The sequence below is a fragment of the Lynx canadensis genome, chromosome B3 (assembly GCF_007474595.2).
Source record: "Lynx canadensis isolate LIC74 chromosome B3, mLynCan4.pri.v2, whole genome shotgun sequence".
NCBI lineage: Eukaryota > Metazoa > Chordata > Mammalia > Carnivora > Felidae > Lynx > Lynx canadensis.
The window spans coordinates 33,171,643-33,192,021 of NC_044308.2; the positions used below are offsets into that span (position 1 = coordinate 33,171,643).

The 20,379-nt window shown below is 36.0% G+C and overlaps 1 protein-coding gene across 1 annotated transcript in view; it reads right to left on the reverse strand.

Moving 5' to 3' along the window:
• ARIH1 (ariadne RBR E3 ubiquitin protein ligase 1) overlaps window positions 1–20,379 on the reverse strand; it is a 121,014-nt gene that overhangs the window by 56,683 nt on the left and 43,952 nt on the right. The window contains exon 2 of the mRNA XM_030317767.1: window positions 14,932–14,999. Coding sequence (XP_030173627.1) covers window positions 14,932–14,999 — 68 coding nt within the window. The remainder of the gene's footprint in view (window positions 1–14,931; window positions 15,000–20,379) is intronic.

Here is a 20,379-nt window from a genome sequence, read left to right on the forward strand (position 1 = left end):
CAATATACAAGACAGTATATATGTAATATCCATTGTTACATAGTTCCTTTACATACTAAGCAACTATATTAGGAACTGTGCTGGTTTGTGGCAGTGTTAATGGCTCTGAAGGAAAAATATAGATAGTTACTTCAATCTGATATGCTAAGTATACAAGAGGTGGGAGGAGAATGCTAGGAAAGTATAGAAAATAGCAACTAACTTCAAGAAGTTAAAATGACTTAACAGTAAATGTGTTAAGAATTCAGAGATTAAGGGGATCCTAAGGGCATCATATAAATTGTATGTGATGTACAGAATCATACACAATGCCTGTGAGCACAACCTCAGAATGAAATATTATTGATGCTCTCTGAATCTGTATATAATATAGCTCTTGAGGAGACTGGGTCCTGAACAGTCAAAGGCAACCTAACAGAGTGTAGACGAATAAGTACAGACATGTAGAATAGAGTGAGGGGCGCCTGGGTGGCTCAGTCGGTTAAGCATGTGACTTCAGCTCAGGTCATGATATCACGGTCCATGAGTTCAAGCCCCGCATCGGGCTCTGTGCTGACAGTTCAGAGCCTGGAGCCTGCTTCAGATTCTGTGTCTCCCTCTCTCTGACCCTCCCCATTCATGCTCTGTCTCTCTCGGTCTCAAAAATAAATAAACATTAAAAAAAAAATTAGAATAGAGTGAAAAGTATGGAAGGTTTTTAAAAGTCAGTATAGCTTTGATGTGGTAAGAACCACAAAGGTAGTGGAGGTTGATAAAGTAAGTTCACATGGTCAAAGTTAAGTTTAGGACAGACATGACAGTAGAGCCTAGGAAAGCAGTTGAGAAAACTGTCTTGGAAATATGTTGATTTACTTGTAGGTAACCAAAGGTACTATTAATCCTAAAACAATCCAAAAACAAACTGGACCTTCCCTTTTAAGGTTGTTCTTTTTCCTATGTGCGTGTGTTTTAAAAATTATTTTTATTGTGAGATAACACAATTCTAGAAAAGTGCATAAATATCCATGAGCAGCTTACAAACTTATAATGCAAAGACCACAACCCAGGACAAGAACTAGAATAATGCAAATACTTCATAAACACTCCAAACATTCCTTCTCATTAACAAACTCCTCTTCACTGAGAGGTAATCATTATCCTGTTTTTCTTTATAGTTTTACTGCCTAAATATACATCCTTAAACAACATGGCCTAGATTTGCTGGTTTTTGAATTGCATATAAACAAATTCATATTGGAGGTAAGTATTTAGAGGTTTTCCTTTCACTTAATATGATAGTTTTGTGTTATATATATTTTTAATTTTAGAGAGAAAGAGTGAGAGAGAGAATCTTAAGAAGGCTCCACTCTCAGTATAGAGCCTGATGCAGGGCTTGATCCCACAACCCTGGGATCATGGCCTGAGAGCCAAAATCAGCCGAAATCATTCAACTGACTGAGCCACCCAGGCACCCTTCAAGATGATGGTTTTTAAGATTCATCTATACAGTCACTTGTAGCTCTAATTCATTTATTTTTGAATTCATTGTTGAATAGTTATTATATAAATATACCATAATTATCCATGTATCTATAGGCATTTGCGTTGTTTGTAGGTAGGAGTTGTTATGAATAATGCTGCTATGAGCACAGTTATGACTTTCAATTTAGATGTGCATATTTCTTTCTATTGGGTATATACCTGGGAGTGGAATTACTGGGTCAAAGATATGTGTGTAAATACTAAGAGAAAAAAAATAATAAAATTTATTTTTACCATCTTTCTAAAATCATTTAACAACTTTTCCCTTAAGATTCCTTTGGATTTGCTATATATGCAACTCATATCATCAGTGAATATGAACTGTTTATCATCTCCTTTACAACTGTGATACTTTTTTTATACTACTGGCTAGAATCTTCTTCAGTATTATGTAGAACAGAAGTGAAAATAATACATATTCATGTCTTGAACTCTATCTGAAAGGGAAATCTTTTCAACATTTCAGCATGAACTATGATATCTCAACAGGTATGTTTACAGATTTACTACATTAAGAAAGTTCTCTTTTGTGCCTAGTTTGCTAATGGCTTCTTTTTTTAAATCAAGAATGAGGGGTGCCTGGGTGGCTCAGTCAGTTAAGTGTCTGACTCTTGATTTCAGCTCAGTTCATGATCTCATGGTTTGTGAGATCAAGCCTGGTGCTGGGCTCTGAGCTGGCAGCACCAAGCCTGCTTGGGATTCTCTCCCTCTCTCTCTGCCCCCTCTCTCAAAATAAATGAGCTTTAAAAATAAATAAATAAGATCATGAATGATTACACTGATTTTTAGCAACTGCTCCTTTGCATCTATTGAGACTGTGTTTTTCCCATTAAAATTTGTTCAAGTGACCATATTGAATTGTTCCAGGTTAAACCAACCTAGGATTCCTGGGATCAACTGGAGTTGGCAACGCTGGGTTATTATCCTTTTTATGTACTGCTGAATTCAATTTGCAAATATTTGGGGTTTTACTTTTGCATCTATGTAAATGAGAGAAACTGGCAAGTAATATTTCTTTGGGTTTTGGAATCAAGGTTGTGACAGCCTTAAGAAGGTGGGTAATCCTCATTTTGTTTTCTAGAAGAGTACAAGGTTAGAGAATATAAAGTTGGAGTTACTATTTCATTTAATGTTGGCAGAACTTCCAAATGTATCTATCTGGACTTACTTTTCTTCACAGAAAATTTCAGTTTATAGTGATAGCCCATATAGGTTTTCTATTTATTTCTTATGTCAATTTCAGTAAACTGACATTTCTAAGCATTTATCCCTTTCAGTAAAATTTCAAATATTGACACAGTTATCTTATGAGGTTATAATTACTTTTAAATATCTGCAGGATTCAAAGTGACATTTTTTTAATGTTTATTTTTGAGAGAGAGAGAGAGAGAGAGAGAGAGCGCGCTAGCGAGAGCAAGCATGCAAATGGGGTAAGGGCAGAGAGAGAGGGAGACAGAGGATCCGAAGTGAGCTCTGCACTGACAGCAGAGAGCCTAACACGGGGCTCAAGCTCATGAACCAGGAGATCATGACCTGAGCCGAAGTTGGACTCTTAACCAACTGAACCACCCAGGCACACCCTAAAGGGATATTCTTTTTTATTTCTGATATTAGTTATTTGTGCCTTTTTCTTCATTAATCTCAACAAGGTGTCAATGTTGTCAGTTTTTTTTTTTTAATCTTTTGGTTTGATCCCCTTTACTATAGGTTTCTTTTCTATTTTATTAAATTCTGCTCTCTGTTATTTCTTCTTGTAATTTCTCTAAATTTATTATGTTGCTTGTTTTCTATCTTGATACATCTAGCTCATTACTTGAGACTCGATATGAAAGCTTAGTTCACTGCTTTCCTTATATATGCATTTAAGGTTGTACACTCTACTCTTGAGCACAACTTAGGCTGCATTCCCCAATTTTTTCCCTTAATATTCAAACAGTTGATTAAATAACAATTATTAATATTCAAAACTTCAACATTGACAGAACTTAAAATGTTGACTTAAAAAAATACAAAGGCTAGTTACAACATAAAGGTGTTTATATTAATTAAAAGATAGTACTGTTTATGAAAATATTTTCCATGAACACAGTATTCTAAATTGGCATTTACTATCTTTCAACATACTGAGGTATCCATCTTACTATCACTTCCACTGTTGCTGTTAAGAAGTCAGCTGTCCTCTAAAAGAATACATAATAGGGGCGCCTGGGTGGCTCAGTCGGTTGAGCGGCTGCCTTCGGCTCAGGTCACGATCTCGCGGTCCATGAGTTCGAGCCCCGCGTCGGGCTCTGGGCTGATGGCTCGGAGCCTGGAGCCTGCTTCCGATTCTGTGTCTCCCTCTCTCTCTGCCCCTCCCCTGCTTGCTCTCTGTCTCTGTCTCTCTCTCAAAAATAATAAACATTAAAAAAAAATTAAAAAAAAAATACATAATGTATGCTTTCTATATTTTTTCTCTATATACATTATATATACACAAATCTTTGCTTTTTGAAAGTAATCTGCCTTGTATCTTATTGCTTTTATGATTATCTATTTTTGCTGTTGTTTCTATAGTTGTACTATGATGTTTTAAAACGTGCATTTCCCCCCACCCAAAATATGGATTTTTTTACCATATTTCATGAAACCTAAAATGTTTTGGTGCTGAAATTTTGTGATCTTACCAGAAAGTGATGAGGGGAAAATTTTCACATAAGTCAATATTTCAATATTGTTGGACTGTAAAGTGCCATCAATTGAAAGATGTATTCAAATTTCAAACACATTAAAATATCTTAGAATCAATTAAATATTATTTATTATGCATGGGAACTGTTAGGTTTCTTAAATTCTGTGGCATGTTTTTCTTTTACCACTCTGGAAAATTATCAGCCATTATATCTTCATATATTGCCTCTGGGCCATTCTCTCCTAAAACTAAATGAGATCTTCTCATTATATCCTCTATGTTTCTTAACTTTCCTTCTGTATTTTCCATCTTTTAGTGTATGTACTTAACTTAGATAGTGGTTTGATCTTTTAGCAAACTAAACCTCTCGTTAGCTTTGTCCAATGTAGTGTTAAAATTAATTCACTGAGTGAATTTTGCTTATTTTGTTATAGCTTGAGAGCTTAATGTTCTTTCCCCAGAAAAGATTTATATTTGCTTCTGTCAAGTGCCTGGATACATTAATAGTCTAGGACCAACTTAATCCATATTCAAGGCTTAAAGTTGTCTGGACCACCCAGATGACATGAATATTATCTTCAATCTTCAGATGAGCTGGTTTATCTAATCCTCATTCTTCCAGAAATTCTTTTTTTTTTTTGTTTTCAGTTTACTTATTTATTTTGAGAGAGAGACAGAGACAGAGACAGAGACAGAGAGAGAGAGAGAGAGAGAGAGAGAGAAAACACACGCAGGGGAGGGGCAGAGACAAAGAATCTCAAGCAAGCTCTGCACTGTCAGTACAGAGCCTCTCACGGGGCTCAAACCCACAAACTGCGAGAGCATGACCTAAGGAGAAATCAAGAGTCAGATGCTCAACCGAATGAGCCACCCAAGTGCCCCTACCTTATCCTCATGCCTAAGTGGGCCTAAGACTCTAACATTTTCCCCACTTCCCCCCTCTCCCCAAGCAAAGAGTCAACAAAAATCACAGCTCAGTCTCTCAGCTACCTCTTCTAGATCAGAACATACTTCCAGGGCAAAGCAGACTGGAACGCTTGGCTCATCTCTCTAGATTTCCATATTCTCTTATTCCTATTTTACTAATTTTTTGATTTTTTTGATTTTTGTTTTTTAAATTTATTTTTTGATTTTCTTCACTTTTAAGATGTTCCAATATCATACAGATTTCTCTATTGTATTTAGTAGATAGAATGGTCCAAATTACCAGAAGTTTCCTAGAGCCTTGTATATTCTCTGTCACAGTTAAAACTTCCCCTGAACATCTCTTCCATCTATACTTTGCATTCAATTAACCATCACCATCCTAAGTCAAGCCAACATTTCCCTTTTACTTAGAATATTAAAATAGTTTTCCAATGGGTCATCCTGCTGATGGATAATCAGCTCATATTATCACCAATTTTTTTCCTGCACTAATGCCCTTTTATCACATTTCTCCATAAAACAACCTTCAAAGCTTTCCACTTAATAGGAATAAAAGGCCAAATTCATGCCCAGGTTCCCATGTCACCTGCCCTCCCAAGTCCAATCAAATGACATCTCATCAATAAATCCTTTCCTACCTGAGCGAGAAATAACCTTTTATGTATTCCCTTAAAACGTTATCTCTAATTACCTTAAGGGTAAAAAATGGTGTATGACACACTGCTCTTTGATGTTCTTCATCACTCAATGTCTCCTACTCAACTGATGTTCAAAAACATTCTTGAAATGTATGAAGTAGTGGGGCGCCTGGGTGGCGCAGTCGGTTAAGCGTCCGACTTCAGCCAGGTCACGATCTCACCGTCCGTGAGTTCGAGCCCCGCGTCGGGCTCTGGGCTGATGGCTCGGAGCCTGGAGCCTGTTTCCGATTCTGTGTCTCCCTCTCTCTCTGCCCCTCGCCCTTTCATGCTCTGTCTCTCTCACAAAAATAAATAAACGTTGAAATGTATGAAGTAGTAAGATAAGTAGCAAGACAGGGACAACACAGTAACTTCAGGTGAAGTCACTAATGGAGGAAATTGCTCCAAGTTCATTCAGCTAGGAGATGGTAGAGCAGAGATCCCATTAACCACTATAGTATATAGCAAGATGGTACATTTGCCTCTTTCCATACATGCTCCGCAATAACACTTAAACTGTTTAACTAGTAAAAAATCACTATAATATAGAAGAGTGAAGAATGCCATCACAAAAGCCTGCTTTCTGATAAACCAAATTTATTTTCACATCCCAAAAGTTAACTGTGAAACAATGTATCATTAGTGATGCAGCTAATAAGGAAAGTTCCATACCATCATAATAAACATACAAGTGCTGGTTCTAGTACCTATTCACTAAATGGTGTTAATCCTTCAGAATGAAAACCAGAAAGTTATTTGCTACGTAGTCTGCACTGAAATCAGTCTTCACGATTCTTTGATTACACCTGCCCATTAAAAGTAGTAAGTCAAAGACCACCTGTATTTCCCCTCTCCTCAAAAATGCCAGTTAACTCATTAACACACACCTTATAGAGGAGATCCTGATTTTGTATTTGTTATCAACTCTAAAGGAGTTTGACTTGGGGGTTATGTCTCTAGCTCCTGACATACTAATATCTGATTTACATGCATGTCATAATTTTCAGAAATTACATACATATTACAAAAAATAAAACCTACAAATGGTTGAACTACAATATTTACTAAATACTGACTACAGATTAGGAGTTCTGTTATGCACTAGCAATGAAACACAAATAAGATAGTTTTTATGCCCAAACAACTCTAATGGAAGTGTTGAAATATTAAATCAAATACATTTTAAAATGCAACAGAAGAAGTGATTAATTTTTTGAGAAAAAAAGTCATCTTAGAAGTAAAGTTTAAGTTGGGTTTTAAAGAACAATTAGGAAAAAGGATAAAGAGAAAGGCATGTCAGGCATGGGCCAACGACAGTACAATTCCCAAAGTGCTCCCTAGGGCTTTACAGCTAAAAGCCTACGTAGACATCCACAGAAGCCCCATGTCAAAGGAAACAGATGCAAGGTTGAGTCAACACAAAAATGAATTTGGTGACATTTTAAAAGTTGTGTACTACTAAAGTGTAATATGAAAATAGAAATAAAGATACAGAAATAAAGAGAAAATAACAAAGGCAAACAGAAGCTGGCTTTTTAAATGTCTTGTCAGGGGAGGCAGGTGGGGAGAATGGGCAAAATAGGTGAAGGGGATTAAGAGGTACAAACTTCTAGTTATAGAACAAGTAAATCACAGAGATAAAAAGTACAGCAACAGGGAATACAGTCAACAATATGGTAATAACATTATATGGTGACATTATCATAATAAGCACTGAGTAATGTATACAATTATTGAATCACTATGCTATACACCTGAAACTAACATAACATTGTATTTAAATTATATTTCAAAAGTAACAATAATTTTAAAAATCTAAAACAAAAAAAGCCTTGTCATAAAAAGAAAGGGAAAAAAACCAACTCATTTTCATAGTCTCTCCTGCTAAAGGATTCATGCCTACCAGGAGCTGGGTAACCTATAGTTTACAAAAAGCATAGTGCCTGAAGAAGACTCGATGAAGAATTCATTCTTTCAAAAGGGTAAGGATATATCCAGCTTTCAGAGGCTGAAAGAGCAGAAATATGAATTGCGATATCACATGCCCAATACGATGATATGAGCTGTGACGCCTGTGTCCAATGGCAACAGCATGTTCACTAAAACAGTTTGATGCTGTGATTTGGACACTTCCTGGATGCACAGCCTTCATGGAGGATTCGCAATCTTTAATGTTGTTTTCACTTATTCTCTTCAAGTTTGTTGACAACTAAAAACCCTCAATGATAACAGGAATGGAAAAGGCTCAAGATATGACAGATGAAATAATGGAAGCAACATTCCACAAAAATTATGATAAAATCAAAGCCCAGATGGAAAGGTTAGCCTTCTAAAGAAGTAGAAGGGCAGATATAGTTGTTGCTGCACTTCTGATTCTCTGATTTGCTGTTCTGCTTTATCTGGAGAAGCATAGGAAGAAATCTAGTGAACAGAAAAAATTCTATTTATGTAACAGAAGAGAAATTAATCTACAGAGTAAAAATGCAGAAGGCTGGGTAAGAAAGAAAACGGCAAAGGTCTGGAAAGCTGCTATGAGAGATAAAAGATGACACCAAAAAATATAAATCGTCCCTTCTCCATTAGCCCTTCCTCACCTTTACCAAAATGTATTTTTAAAAGGAATAAATTACTTGTTTTTAGGGTCAGGACAAATTTGTTTAAACCATGGACTAGACATCTGGGAGCAAAGTAAGAAGAATTATTGGCAACCATCTATTTATACCTCTATGGCTCTCACTAGACCATAAGATCCTCCTCCAGGGCAAGGACTAGGGCTCCCTAATGAATAAACAAACAAAAAATTGGTATGTTTGGTATATGGAAATGAAGAATGACAACAGAGAGGACAGAATTTAAAGTACTTCACAATTTCGACTAGGCTAAGATTTATCTTTAAGTATGTCAAAATGAATAGAAAAGATACTTGAGTATATTCTGTGTTACTAAGCAGGAAGCAAGATTTTTTTTAATGCTATGTAACAAAATTATCGGCCATATTGTCTAACCTATGATTCTGGGGAACCTAAATTGTTACAAGATTGACATACAAGCCATCTTCATTTTTACACTCAAAGACAGGAAGGTGCACAGTGTCACTGAAACTGTATTTCTTTACATTCTGGGTTTCTTTTCACTTTCCAAGGGTATTAAGGGAAGGTGAAGGAGAAGGCATGGAAAGGGGCCTAGGCATTGGTGTTTTTTAAAGTTCTCAGGGATTCTAATGTGCAACCACTTTAATAGTTTATCAGTTGATTCTTTGGGATTTCATAAATAGATGATTATACTGTCGACAAAAATTTCTCTTCCTTTTTTTTTTTTTTTAAACGTTTATTTATTTTTGAGACAGAGAGAGACAGAGCATGAACGGGGGAGGGGCAGAGAGAGAGGGAGACACAGAATCGGAAGCAGGCTCCAGGCTCTGAGCCATCAGCCCAGAGCCCGACGCGGGGCTCGAACTCACGGGCCGCGAGATCGTGACCTGGCTGAAGTCGGACGCTTAACCGACTGCGCCACCCAGGTGCCCCTCTCTTCCTTTTTTTAAATAAATGTTTTCATACAAATGAGCGTTGGGGCATCTGGGTGGCTCAGTCAGTTGAGCATCTAACTCTTGATTTTGGCTCAGGTCACGATCTCACAGTTTATGGGTTCGAGCCCCGCACTGGGCTCTGCACTGACCGTGTAGAAACTTGGGATTCTCTCTCTCTGCCCCTCTTCTGATTGCCGCTGTCTGCTGTCTCCCTCTCAAAATAAATAAGCTTAAAAAAAAAAAAAAAGAGTGCTTATTTTCTGAATCAGTTATCTTGTTATTATAAAAAATTTTTTTAACGTTTATTTATTTTTGAGACAGAGAGAAACAGAGCATGAGTGGGGGAGGGTCAGAGAGAGAGAGGGAGACACAGAATCTGAAACAGGCTCCAGGCTCTGCACTGTCAGCACAGAGCCCGACGCAGGGCTCGAACTCACGGACCACGAGATCATGACCTGAGCCAAAGTCGGACGCTTAACCGACTGAGCCACCCAGGCGCCCCGGTTATCTTGTTATTATAATGCTTTTCTGTGGTTATTGAAGAAAGTTCACAGCATACATAAAAGTATAAAGAAGAATCTAAAAATAACCCATAATCCTCCCATTCCCCAATCTTTATACCACTTATTTAATTTTCCATATATTATTTTACTTATCAGAACTTCCAGTTCATTTAAATGCTGGTAACAGCCAGTAACCTTGTTTGGTTTTAATGGACATCCTTCCAATGTTTCAAAATTAAGGATAATTCTGCTATTGATGATTAGTTGATGTTCTTTATTAATACCTTCCTAGTTTGCTAGAAATTGTTTTTTTTTTTTCTTTCTCTTTTTTTCTTCCTTCCTTTCTCTCTCTCTCTCTCTTAATTTCAAGCTCGACATGGGGCTTGAACTCATGACTCTGAGATTTAAAAAAGTCAAATGCTCTACCGACTGAGCTAGCCGAGCGCCCCTACAAATTGTTTTCTTCTAACTCATGGGTAAACGCACAATGTATTAAATGCATTCCTAACATTTATTATAATTTCCTTTTGGTTTCCCTTTGCTAACCTGTTTTAAATTAAATTAGTAAGTGCTATAGATGAGTTTTCTCCCCAATGGTGACCTGTTTTTGCATTCCTAAGAGAAATCCTACTAGACCATTAACTCTTCCAATTTAACTGTTATTTTATTTATGAATTCAACAGCTATGTTCATAATAAAGACAGCTTTCCTATGCTGTCTTTGTCAAATTTTGTAACAAGGGTTATTCTGATTTGGCTAACAGGAATTAATAATGTCCTATCTTTTTCTATGTTCTGAAATAATTTTCAATAGAAACTGGCAGTTCCTTGATGGTTTATTAGATAGAACTTGACCATAAAATCATGTAGTGATTTTTGGAGAAGTAGAGGGATCTTTTGGTATATTTACTACATTCTTCCATGGTTATTTTTCTACCTTATGGAGCAATTTAAGTAATTTCCATTTCTAAGCTTTCAAATATATTGGTAAAAGTAGCATACAGTATTCAGTTATAACTTTGAAATATTTTTCCCATCTGTAATTATGAATTATTCCCAATGTTTATTTGTGCCCTCTTCCTAGTCCCCATCACATTCACCAATAGTTTATTTCCTAACCCTTTTCAAAATAGCTTTAACTTTTTAAGAGCAGTTTTAACTCACAGCAAAACTGAGGATTAAGTACAAAGCATTCCCATATACCCTTTACCCCCACACACGCACAACCTGGTCCACTAGCAACATCTCACATTGGAGTGGCACATCTGATAGAATCAATGTACCTACATCAACACATCATTATCAAAGTCCATAGATTACATTAGGGTTCACTTTTGTGTTGTATGTACATCTTATGGGTTTGGAAAAATGTACAATGACATGTACCCACCTTAACAGTTTCATACAGAGTAGTTTCGTTGCCCTAAAAATCCTTTTTGCTCCACATATCCATCCTTCCCTTCCCCATCTCCTGGCAAGCACTGATCTTACTGGTCTCCACAGTTTTGCCTTTTCCAAAACGTCATATGGTTGGAATCATACAGTATGTAGCCTTTTCAGATTGGTTTCTTGCATTTAAGGTTTCTCCATGTCTTTTCATGACTTCATGGCTTATTTCTCTTTAGCATTAAATAATATTCAATTGTCTGGATGTATACCACAGTTTATTCATCCACCCACCAACTGAAGGGCATCTGATTGCTTCCAAGTTTTTGCAATTATGAATATTCAAGTGCAGGTTTTTGTGTGGAAGCAAGTTTTCAACTCATTTGGGTAAACACAAAAAGTGTGACTACTGGATCGTATGGTAAGAACATGCTTAGTTTTGTAAGAAACTGCCAAACAGGAAGCAGAGGGGCTATGTCATTTTGTATCCCTACCAGCAATGAGAGTTCTCGTTGCTCCACAACCTCATCAGTATTTAGTAGTGTCAGTGTTGTGGATTTTAGCCATTCTAATAGGTATGCAGTGGTATCTCATTTTAATTGGCAATGCCCTAATGATATATGATGTTGAGTATCTCTTCATATTAGCTTATTTAACATCTATATCTTCCTTACTGTGATGTCTATTCAGATTTTTGCCCATTTCAAACTTTTTTTTTTAATTATTACTGAGTTTTAAGAGTTCTTTGTATATTTTGGTTAACAGTCTTTATCAGAGGTCTTTCACAAATATTTTCTTCAAGTCTGTGGTTTGCTTCTCATACTCTTGATATGTCCCTTTTAAAAAATCCATTTCAAAAAATATTTTTGTTTTATGTATTTTTGTTCCCTATTTCATTTATGTTGCTTTTATCTCTATCTATGCTGCTCTCTTTTTGTGGTTTTCTAAGTTCCTATTTCAAATGCTTAGTTTGTTTTCTACCTCTTTTTCTCTTATAAAGATACAAAGCCTATAAATTCCCCTGTATCTCTTCGGCCATATCCTCCTATATTTGTACTTTCACTGTGTAGTTATAATCATTTTTGGATAATAAGAATTATTTGAAAGTATGAAAATAAAACGCATATCAATTTTTACTGGAATTCATTATAGCCTAAATTTGATCAATTTGAAAATAATATACTCTGAAATGTACCAAATACCAATACATATTTTAAATCCTCTCTGTTTACTGATGAACAGTCTAGAAGAAAACACATTATTTTAAGACAAGTTATGTGCCAAGGGAGATATGGGAAACTGAGGCGCCTCAAAACAAGAATAAAGTTATTAAATAAGTTGGATACTGTTGAAATAAACAATTTAAGATGGCTAAATAGCAGAATGGGTACAAAAAGAAAAGCAAGTTAGTGAAATAAATAAAGATAAACCTGAGGAACTTCACACACCAGAGTAGAAAGACAAAGATGACAAGCACAGAAGAAACATTTTGAAAAAAGTTAAACTTCAAACGAAGATCCAGAAATTTCAACATGTGACTAACAGGAATTCCAGAAAGCATCAGGAGAATATAAAAAAGATAATACTAAAGAAGTAATAGCCAGGAATTTCCCCAAACCAAAAAAATTAGTTCTCAGACTTAAAGGTCCCAACTGGACATGCTTTCAAAATCTACAAAATTTCAGAATATTAAAAGATTCTCTTAGAGCCCTTAAAAATTTAGCACATATGAAATGATTTAAATGACTAAAGATATATTCTGGAGAGAAAAAGGATAAATTTGGAGAAAATAGTAGGATGCAAGAAACTAATCAGCCAAAACAAACAAACAAACACCAGTTAAATATATGAGAGCAAAATTGCCTGTAAAGGTGGCCACTAGAAAAACTGAAATAAAATGAGTAACTCTGAAACTATGGGGGGGGGGGGGGGGGCGGGGGACTTGATCAAACCAATAAAATAAACAAATAGAAAACATAATAAATATAAAGCACATCTTACATGGGAGTAATTATATCTAAAAGTGTGTCAGTGCTAATATCAAACGTAGAGTATAATGTGAAACTCATTAAATGAGAAAAAGATACTGGATATTCATTTTAAAACACTATTTAAAGATACTATAAATATCCAATAACATATCTTCAGAATATATAAAAAACTGAAATTACAAAAAGGAACTGAAGAGTTCACACACACAGAAGTTTCCAAGAAGCTGCCTACTTTTTAATTCATACTTACCACATGTAAGTACAGTATTTAATTGAAAAATGCTTTCAGCAGTATCAGTAGTGTTACAGGAGAAAATTCAGAATGTCTTTGGAGAAATAAGAAACTGTAAGTCTCATTCACTAGAAGATCAGATGTAAATAATGAAAACTCCTTTTCCAAATAGAAGTGTCATAAAATAAGTCAGAAAACAAATGTTACCAAAGTTAAAAAATACCACTGACTTCAAAAAGGGTAGTCAGACCCAGCAGGGACAGTGCAGGCAATCACACTGAGGAGGCATTTTATTCTTCATGAACCCTGGGAAAGCTATATAGCATATGTTGAAGAACATAAGCAATTCTGGAGTCCAATAAACCTGAGGTGGGAGTGCTAACTCCTTGTGTTACAAAACTGAGATAAATATATTAAGCCCTAAACCTTAGTTTTTGTATCAGTTAAGTGGAGATAATAGTTTCTAGCCCCTTAATAAAGCTATAAGAAGGATTAAATGAAATAATGCCTGGCACAAAGGGCTCAATAATTGATAACTATTATTTGTTACCATTAAATTGTAGTTGGGGCACAAGATGTGAGAAAGTGAGTAATGTTCTTATTTATTATCTGTTTTGCAAAATTCTTTCAATTTTAAAATCAAATGGGAAATACTTTCCATTTATTTATCATAATATCTGGGTTCTCAATTCCCAACAACTAGTTGTAATTTTTTATTAAAATTAGGATTGTTAATTTTAAACCGAAGAATATGGCTGATAGAATAAACACAAGCTTTCACCCTACCACCTTAACAAGTGCTAATTTACAATCCAAGGAAGAAAAAAAGATTAAGAATGGCATTAATATTGTCCTTCTCTAGTCCCTGCAATTTCCTCCCTTCTAGAACCAGAAACATTTTCAGAGAGAAAATATAAAAAATACTCACTGGAATATAATCTTGCCTGAAACCAGAGAAAGAGTCCAAACAGCTATTTTGAGCAACTTCTTCATTTTTACTGAATAAAGGTCATTAATATGCTTAACATAGATATAAAGTTTTATGGACAAGAAATTTTTAATTAATGGAAGATATAAATTATGTTTGAAGGCTGTATCAAGGGCTTTTTTAAATGTGTTTTCTTTTATTATTTTAAATAGGCTCCATACCCAACGTGAGGTTTGAACTCAGGAACCTGAGATCAAGAGCCACAAGCTCCACTGAATGAGCCAGCCAGGTGCCCCCTAAGAGGTTTTTTAAAACTCATTTTTAGTTCTCAGTACTCAAGAGGATGTAATTTAGAAGATACTGAAGGAGAGCCCCCTCACCTCCATAATAAAAGAAGGAACAATGAGCCTGAGTTCCCTAACACTAAGTTTACTGTAAAATTTACACAAGGAATGCAAGAAATTAAAGCACATACTGGTATATAAATCAATTCCTTATCTGCTTCTTATAAATTCAGTTCGACAGGCTTTCTGTGTTTTTTGTAAGTACAAAGCTGACAGTATAGTTCCTTACCTTTCCATTAGCTTCTCTTTATCCCAATTGAAGTGGCTAAGGAGTATTCTTGTGATAGTTGCTGGATTCTAAAGAAGGGGGGAAAAAAAGTTATTTTAAGGTAATAGTACTTAAGTGAATTTTTAGGTTGAATTTAAATTTCATCCCACCCAAATTTCCTTTCCTAAGATTTTTCTTTATTCTACAAAGAAAATATAAAATTTAATTGTAAGATCAAAGCAATTTAAAAATAGTTTGCCATACTAATTTGTCAGGTTTCTATGGGATTCTAAAGCAGAATTCAAAATAAGCCAAAAAGAAATTGAAAATTTACTGTATTAAATCAAGCACTAATTAAAATTCACTGATTTCTGCAATTAAGATTTAGCAGACTGTCACACTGTTAATTGACAAAATTTCTATTCAATAAAATTTCTAACACCTTGAGTAGAAACCATTTATAAGTCAGAAAGTCCTTCAGAGATATTTAATGAAAAAGACAAAATATCTGTACTGTGTAATAATTTAGAGAATATAATCCGAGGATGCTGTTTCATTTCTGAAAAGAAAGGCTAACACCATGAAATAAACCCCAAATTTACTGTCCTACTGTTTAATGCTGTCATTTATTTTTATTAACATTTATTTCCATTTCTCATGAAATTAGTCAGGTTACTATTTGGGTACAGAATTTTAACTTAAAACTCTAGTTACAATGTCAGAGGTGTAACTCAAACCTCAATCTGTTTGTTTGTAGGTCACAGTACAATTTTATTACATCAAGTAACATTTCAAAAAGAATCTCTGTATAAAATTATTTTGTGTCACCATAGTTAGACCAGAGTTTTAGTTAGCCACTAATTTAATTAAAAAGTAATCTTGTATAAAAATATTGTCATGAAAGAAATCTGTATCAATTATTCTCAACAATACCATTTGTCACAGAGAAATTCACGTAACATTCAATACCCTCCAAAAAAGCCAAAGATGCAGACATGTTAACTCTCTCATTCACCCACTCTAGGCACATGTTGCTAATCCATTTAGGTACTCCTTGCTTCTTGGGTCCAGACTCCTCCAGAATCCTCCTTTAACACAGCATTTAACAGACTCCACCACTTTACAAGAGTTAATATGTGGGGGGGTGGGGGGGGACCTATTAACTGATCCTATGTTATGTTTGTTTGTACAGAATATACATTGTTGTGTCCAGCTCTCTCAGAAATGTGATCCAACAATTTATTAACTTAGCCCCCCTCCAAAAAAAACCCAACTCAACTCTTGTTTGGAAACAGGTTTCCACAATAGGATTTGCCTACAATTAGAACAGTTATTCATTTAGGTTTAGACATATGAAAAATAAAAGTGGTAATCCTATCAATTGGGAGAATGAAGTCTAGAAGTGCCGATGAGAACTGTGTGACTGTAATTTTGTGGCACCCAATATACTGTATTTTCTGCCACTAGACAGAATGCTTAGAGAAAAATGTTTCAGGAGGTGTTGAGTCTCGACTTGCAAACAGAAAAAAGGGAGAGGGGAACAAATGCCATCTCTGACTTGATGCTGCAATAGTGTCTTTTCTGTGCTTGAGTTTCAATATCAGAAACTTCTATCCAGAGGTTCCCAAACCTGTTACTGATTCATCCAAAATTACTATGGAAAGTTCTGTTAAAATACAAATCCCCAGGTTCCACCACCATAGTTCTACTTAATAGGTTTGGGGCAGGACAGGACCAAATGTGCTCATGATCCAAGGGACTCAGAAAATTAGACCAGCAGTTCCCCAGGGAAGAAAACATGACAACTTTTCTATTTTTTTAGCTCATCCTTCAAAAATTCCTGTGTAGGTGTGTATGTGTTTGTTTAATAATGTGTGTATTATATTAAAGGTACATGCTCAAAAGTTTTTCCCAAAAGGACAGACTAAAAAAATTCATCTAAACCACAGTGGCATGATAACGCCAAAATACCTATATTCTGCGAGGGTCTATGCTATGGGACAGGAAATATTTCACAATACTAACTAATAATTTTTGGTTCACTATTTCAGTGTAGGTGGCTCAGATCATTTATGTGCACTACATATAAGGAAAGGTAATGGGGGAATAACATATAATGTGAATCTACTGTATGTGAGGCCCTGTAGAAGGTACTTTATATACCTCATTTAATTCTCAAAGCTCTAAGGTAAATACACTTATCTGCCATTTTAAATATGCAAAAACTATGATTAGAATCTTTGGAGATTATAAAAATTACCCAATATTATCCAGTTAAGTGGAATAGTTGTGACTTCTAGCCTAAGACAATCTGAATCTAATATTCTTTCAGTTATTCCATGTAATAGAACCCAAAAGGAACATTAAAGATATCATTTACTAGTCATATGTCTATGACTATCTGTGCTGACAGTGCAGAGCCCGGAGCCTGCTTCAGATTCTGTGTCTCACTCCCTCTCTGCCCTTCCTCCCTTGCTCACGCTCTGTCTCTGTCTCAAAAATAAACATTTAGAAGTTTTTTTTTTTAATGGGTATATTTAGTCATATAGTTATACATCAGTAGTGTTAATTTATTTAAAAACAAAACAGTCTGACTTCTGGTTCTAGCCAAGATGGAATAATAAGCTCACTATAGCGTCTCTCTCTCTCCCCCCCCGACTGATTACAACTAAAAATTGGACAAAATACTCTTAAAATTAAACAACAGCAAGCAGATTGGGGAGGGAAGTGAAGAACAAATAAGGTGGTGGTGAATATCCTGTTTGTTTTTTAACCTTTACTTCCTGGCTTTGACCCATGGGTGGGCCAACTAGAGAAACTGTATAGCAGGCATGAGCATCTAACACTAAGAGGATTGCATCATTTTGGCTAGAGGGTTATGGCAAAAGGCTACTACTAAGGTAGGGAGAATACTTTTTTTTTTTCCTTCTTTTGTTTCTCTAGGTCCTGCCCTGAGCCCTGCTGCAACCATGAGACTCCACTGCTCCAGAATGACAAGAGAAACCTACTGCTCTGAACAGAAGAATAAGGAAGAGGGCCCTGAAAGGGGGGAGGGGGAGTGGAAATCCCTATTCTTTTCTTTTTTCTCTTGCCACTTCATCTCAAGGCACAGGTAAGAAACTAAAAGCTAGAAAACTCCAAGCTTCAGGCTAGAGGAATGAAGGGCCTCTGGGAGTCAACAGTGTAGGGGAAATCACTGAGAAGAGAAAGATGGAGAAGTGATCCTTAAATCTGCAAATGAACGAAGTCCTGGGCTCAATTACAAGCTATGTATATGTGGAACATGGCAATTACAGGAGAGGCTTTTAGAATAGAGCTATGGTGCATTATGGTATATATAACTGCCCAAGTCCTAGATCAACCTATGTGGGAAAGGGAGGGGCAAACTCAACACAGCAAGGGCTTTGAAAACTGAACAGACAATGGAAAAACTGCCCATATAAACTGAGAAAGAATATGCAGTCATAACCCAATTGGACTTACCTCTTTACTAGAACAAATAAAAAATCCTCACCTCCCTAAAGGATTTTAACAGGATGCAGAATCTCACAACAAAATATTCAAAATACCAAGGATAGAATCCAAAAGTTAACAGACATAGCAAGAACAACAAAAATGTGACCAAAGCCTTTAAATTTTTTTCTTATGTTTATGTATTTATTTAGAAAAAGAGAGCAAAAGCAGGGGAGGGGCACAGAGAGAAGGGGAGAGAGAGAATCCCAAGCAGGTTCCATGTTCCATACCAAGCCCGATGTGGGGCTCGATCCCATGACCTTGAGATGATGGTCGGAGCCGAAATTAAGAGTTGGGTGGTCAACCGAGTGAGCCACCCAGGCACCCCAGAAATACCAAAGACTTTTAAAAGCTATTAAAAACATGATTCATTAGGTAAGAATGGACACCTTAAAATGATGAACCAAATTCTTAGGAAAGAAATGTAAGTTATAAAAAAAGAACCAAATGGAAAGTTTAGAACTAAAAAACAAAAGTTTACTGGATAGGCTCAAAAGCAGAAAGGAGATGACAGAGAAATCACTGAAACTGATATATCAGTAAGAGTTATCGAAATTTAACAACAGAAAAACTAATTAAAAAAAAAAAAAAAAAGAATAGTCTCCAGGTACCTGGGCGGCTCAGTTGGCTGAGTGTCCGACTCTTAATTTCAGCTCAGGTTCTGGTCCCAAGGTCATGGGATTGAACCTTGTATGGCGCTTCAGGCTGAGCGTGAAGCATTTTTTTAAAAGAACAGTCTCTCAGGGTCCTGTGGGGTAATATCAAAAGTTGTCAGCCTAGAATTCTATATTCAGGGAAAGTCAAGTTCAGGATTGAAGACAAAGATAATCTCAGACAAAAGAAAACTGAGAACTCACTGACAGGAGACCTGTTCTAAATGAAATGCTAAAGTTCCTCAGGTGCAAGGGAAATGTTACACTGTGTTAACTGGAATTTAAATAAAAACCTGAAAATAAAGTGTTATTATTAAGAAGAGAGGAGGGGAGGGAAGGAAAGAATACCACCTGATCTCAAAACATACTATAAAGCTCCAGTACTGGCAAAAGGATAGACACAACAATCAAAGGAACAGAAGTCAGAAATAGATCCATACAAATATGGCAAAATGAGCTTTTGCAAAGGTGCTAAAACAATTCAAAGGGTCGGGGGTTGGGGGGGGAACCTTTTCAAAATAACCAATCCTACACTGATTAAGACATCCTATAGGGGCATCTGGGTGGCTCAGTCAGTTAAGCTTCCAACTTCAGCTCAGGTCATGATCTCACAGTTCATTCAGGCTCTGTGCTGACAGCTCAAAGCCTGGAGCCTGTTTCGGTTTCTGCGTCTCCCTCTCTTTCTCTGCCCCTCCCTCACTCACACTCTGTCTCTCTCAAAAATAAATAAACATTAAGACATCTATTTTTTTTTAATCAACTGTAACCTATACCTTAAAGACTTTACACAAAATTAATAATGGATCAGACCCAAATGTAAATCATAAGATTATGTAACTTCTAGGAGAAAATCTTTGTGGTCTTGGTTTGGGCAAATAGTTCCTAGATAACAAAAGCACAATCCATAAGAAAAACTAATAAACTGGGGGTGCATGGGTGGCCTGTTAAGTGTCTGACTTTGGCTCAGGTCATGATTACGGCTCGTGGGTTCAAACCCCACGTCAGGCTCTGTGCTGACAGCTCAGAGCCTGGAGCCTGCATCTGATTCTGTCTCCCTCTCTCTCAAAAAGAATAAACGATAAAAAAAATTAAAAAAAGAAAAACTGATAAACTGGAATTCACTAACATGGAAAGAACACTGTTAATAAAATGGAAAGACAGGCCAGAGGCTAGGTGAAAATATATGCAAATCATATTTAACAAAAAACTTGTATTTAGAACACACATATTTTAAAAATCTCCCGAAACCTAATAAAACAAAAACCCAATTTTAAAAATAGGTAAAAGATTTGAACACTTTACC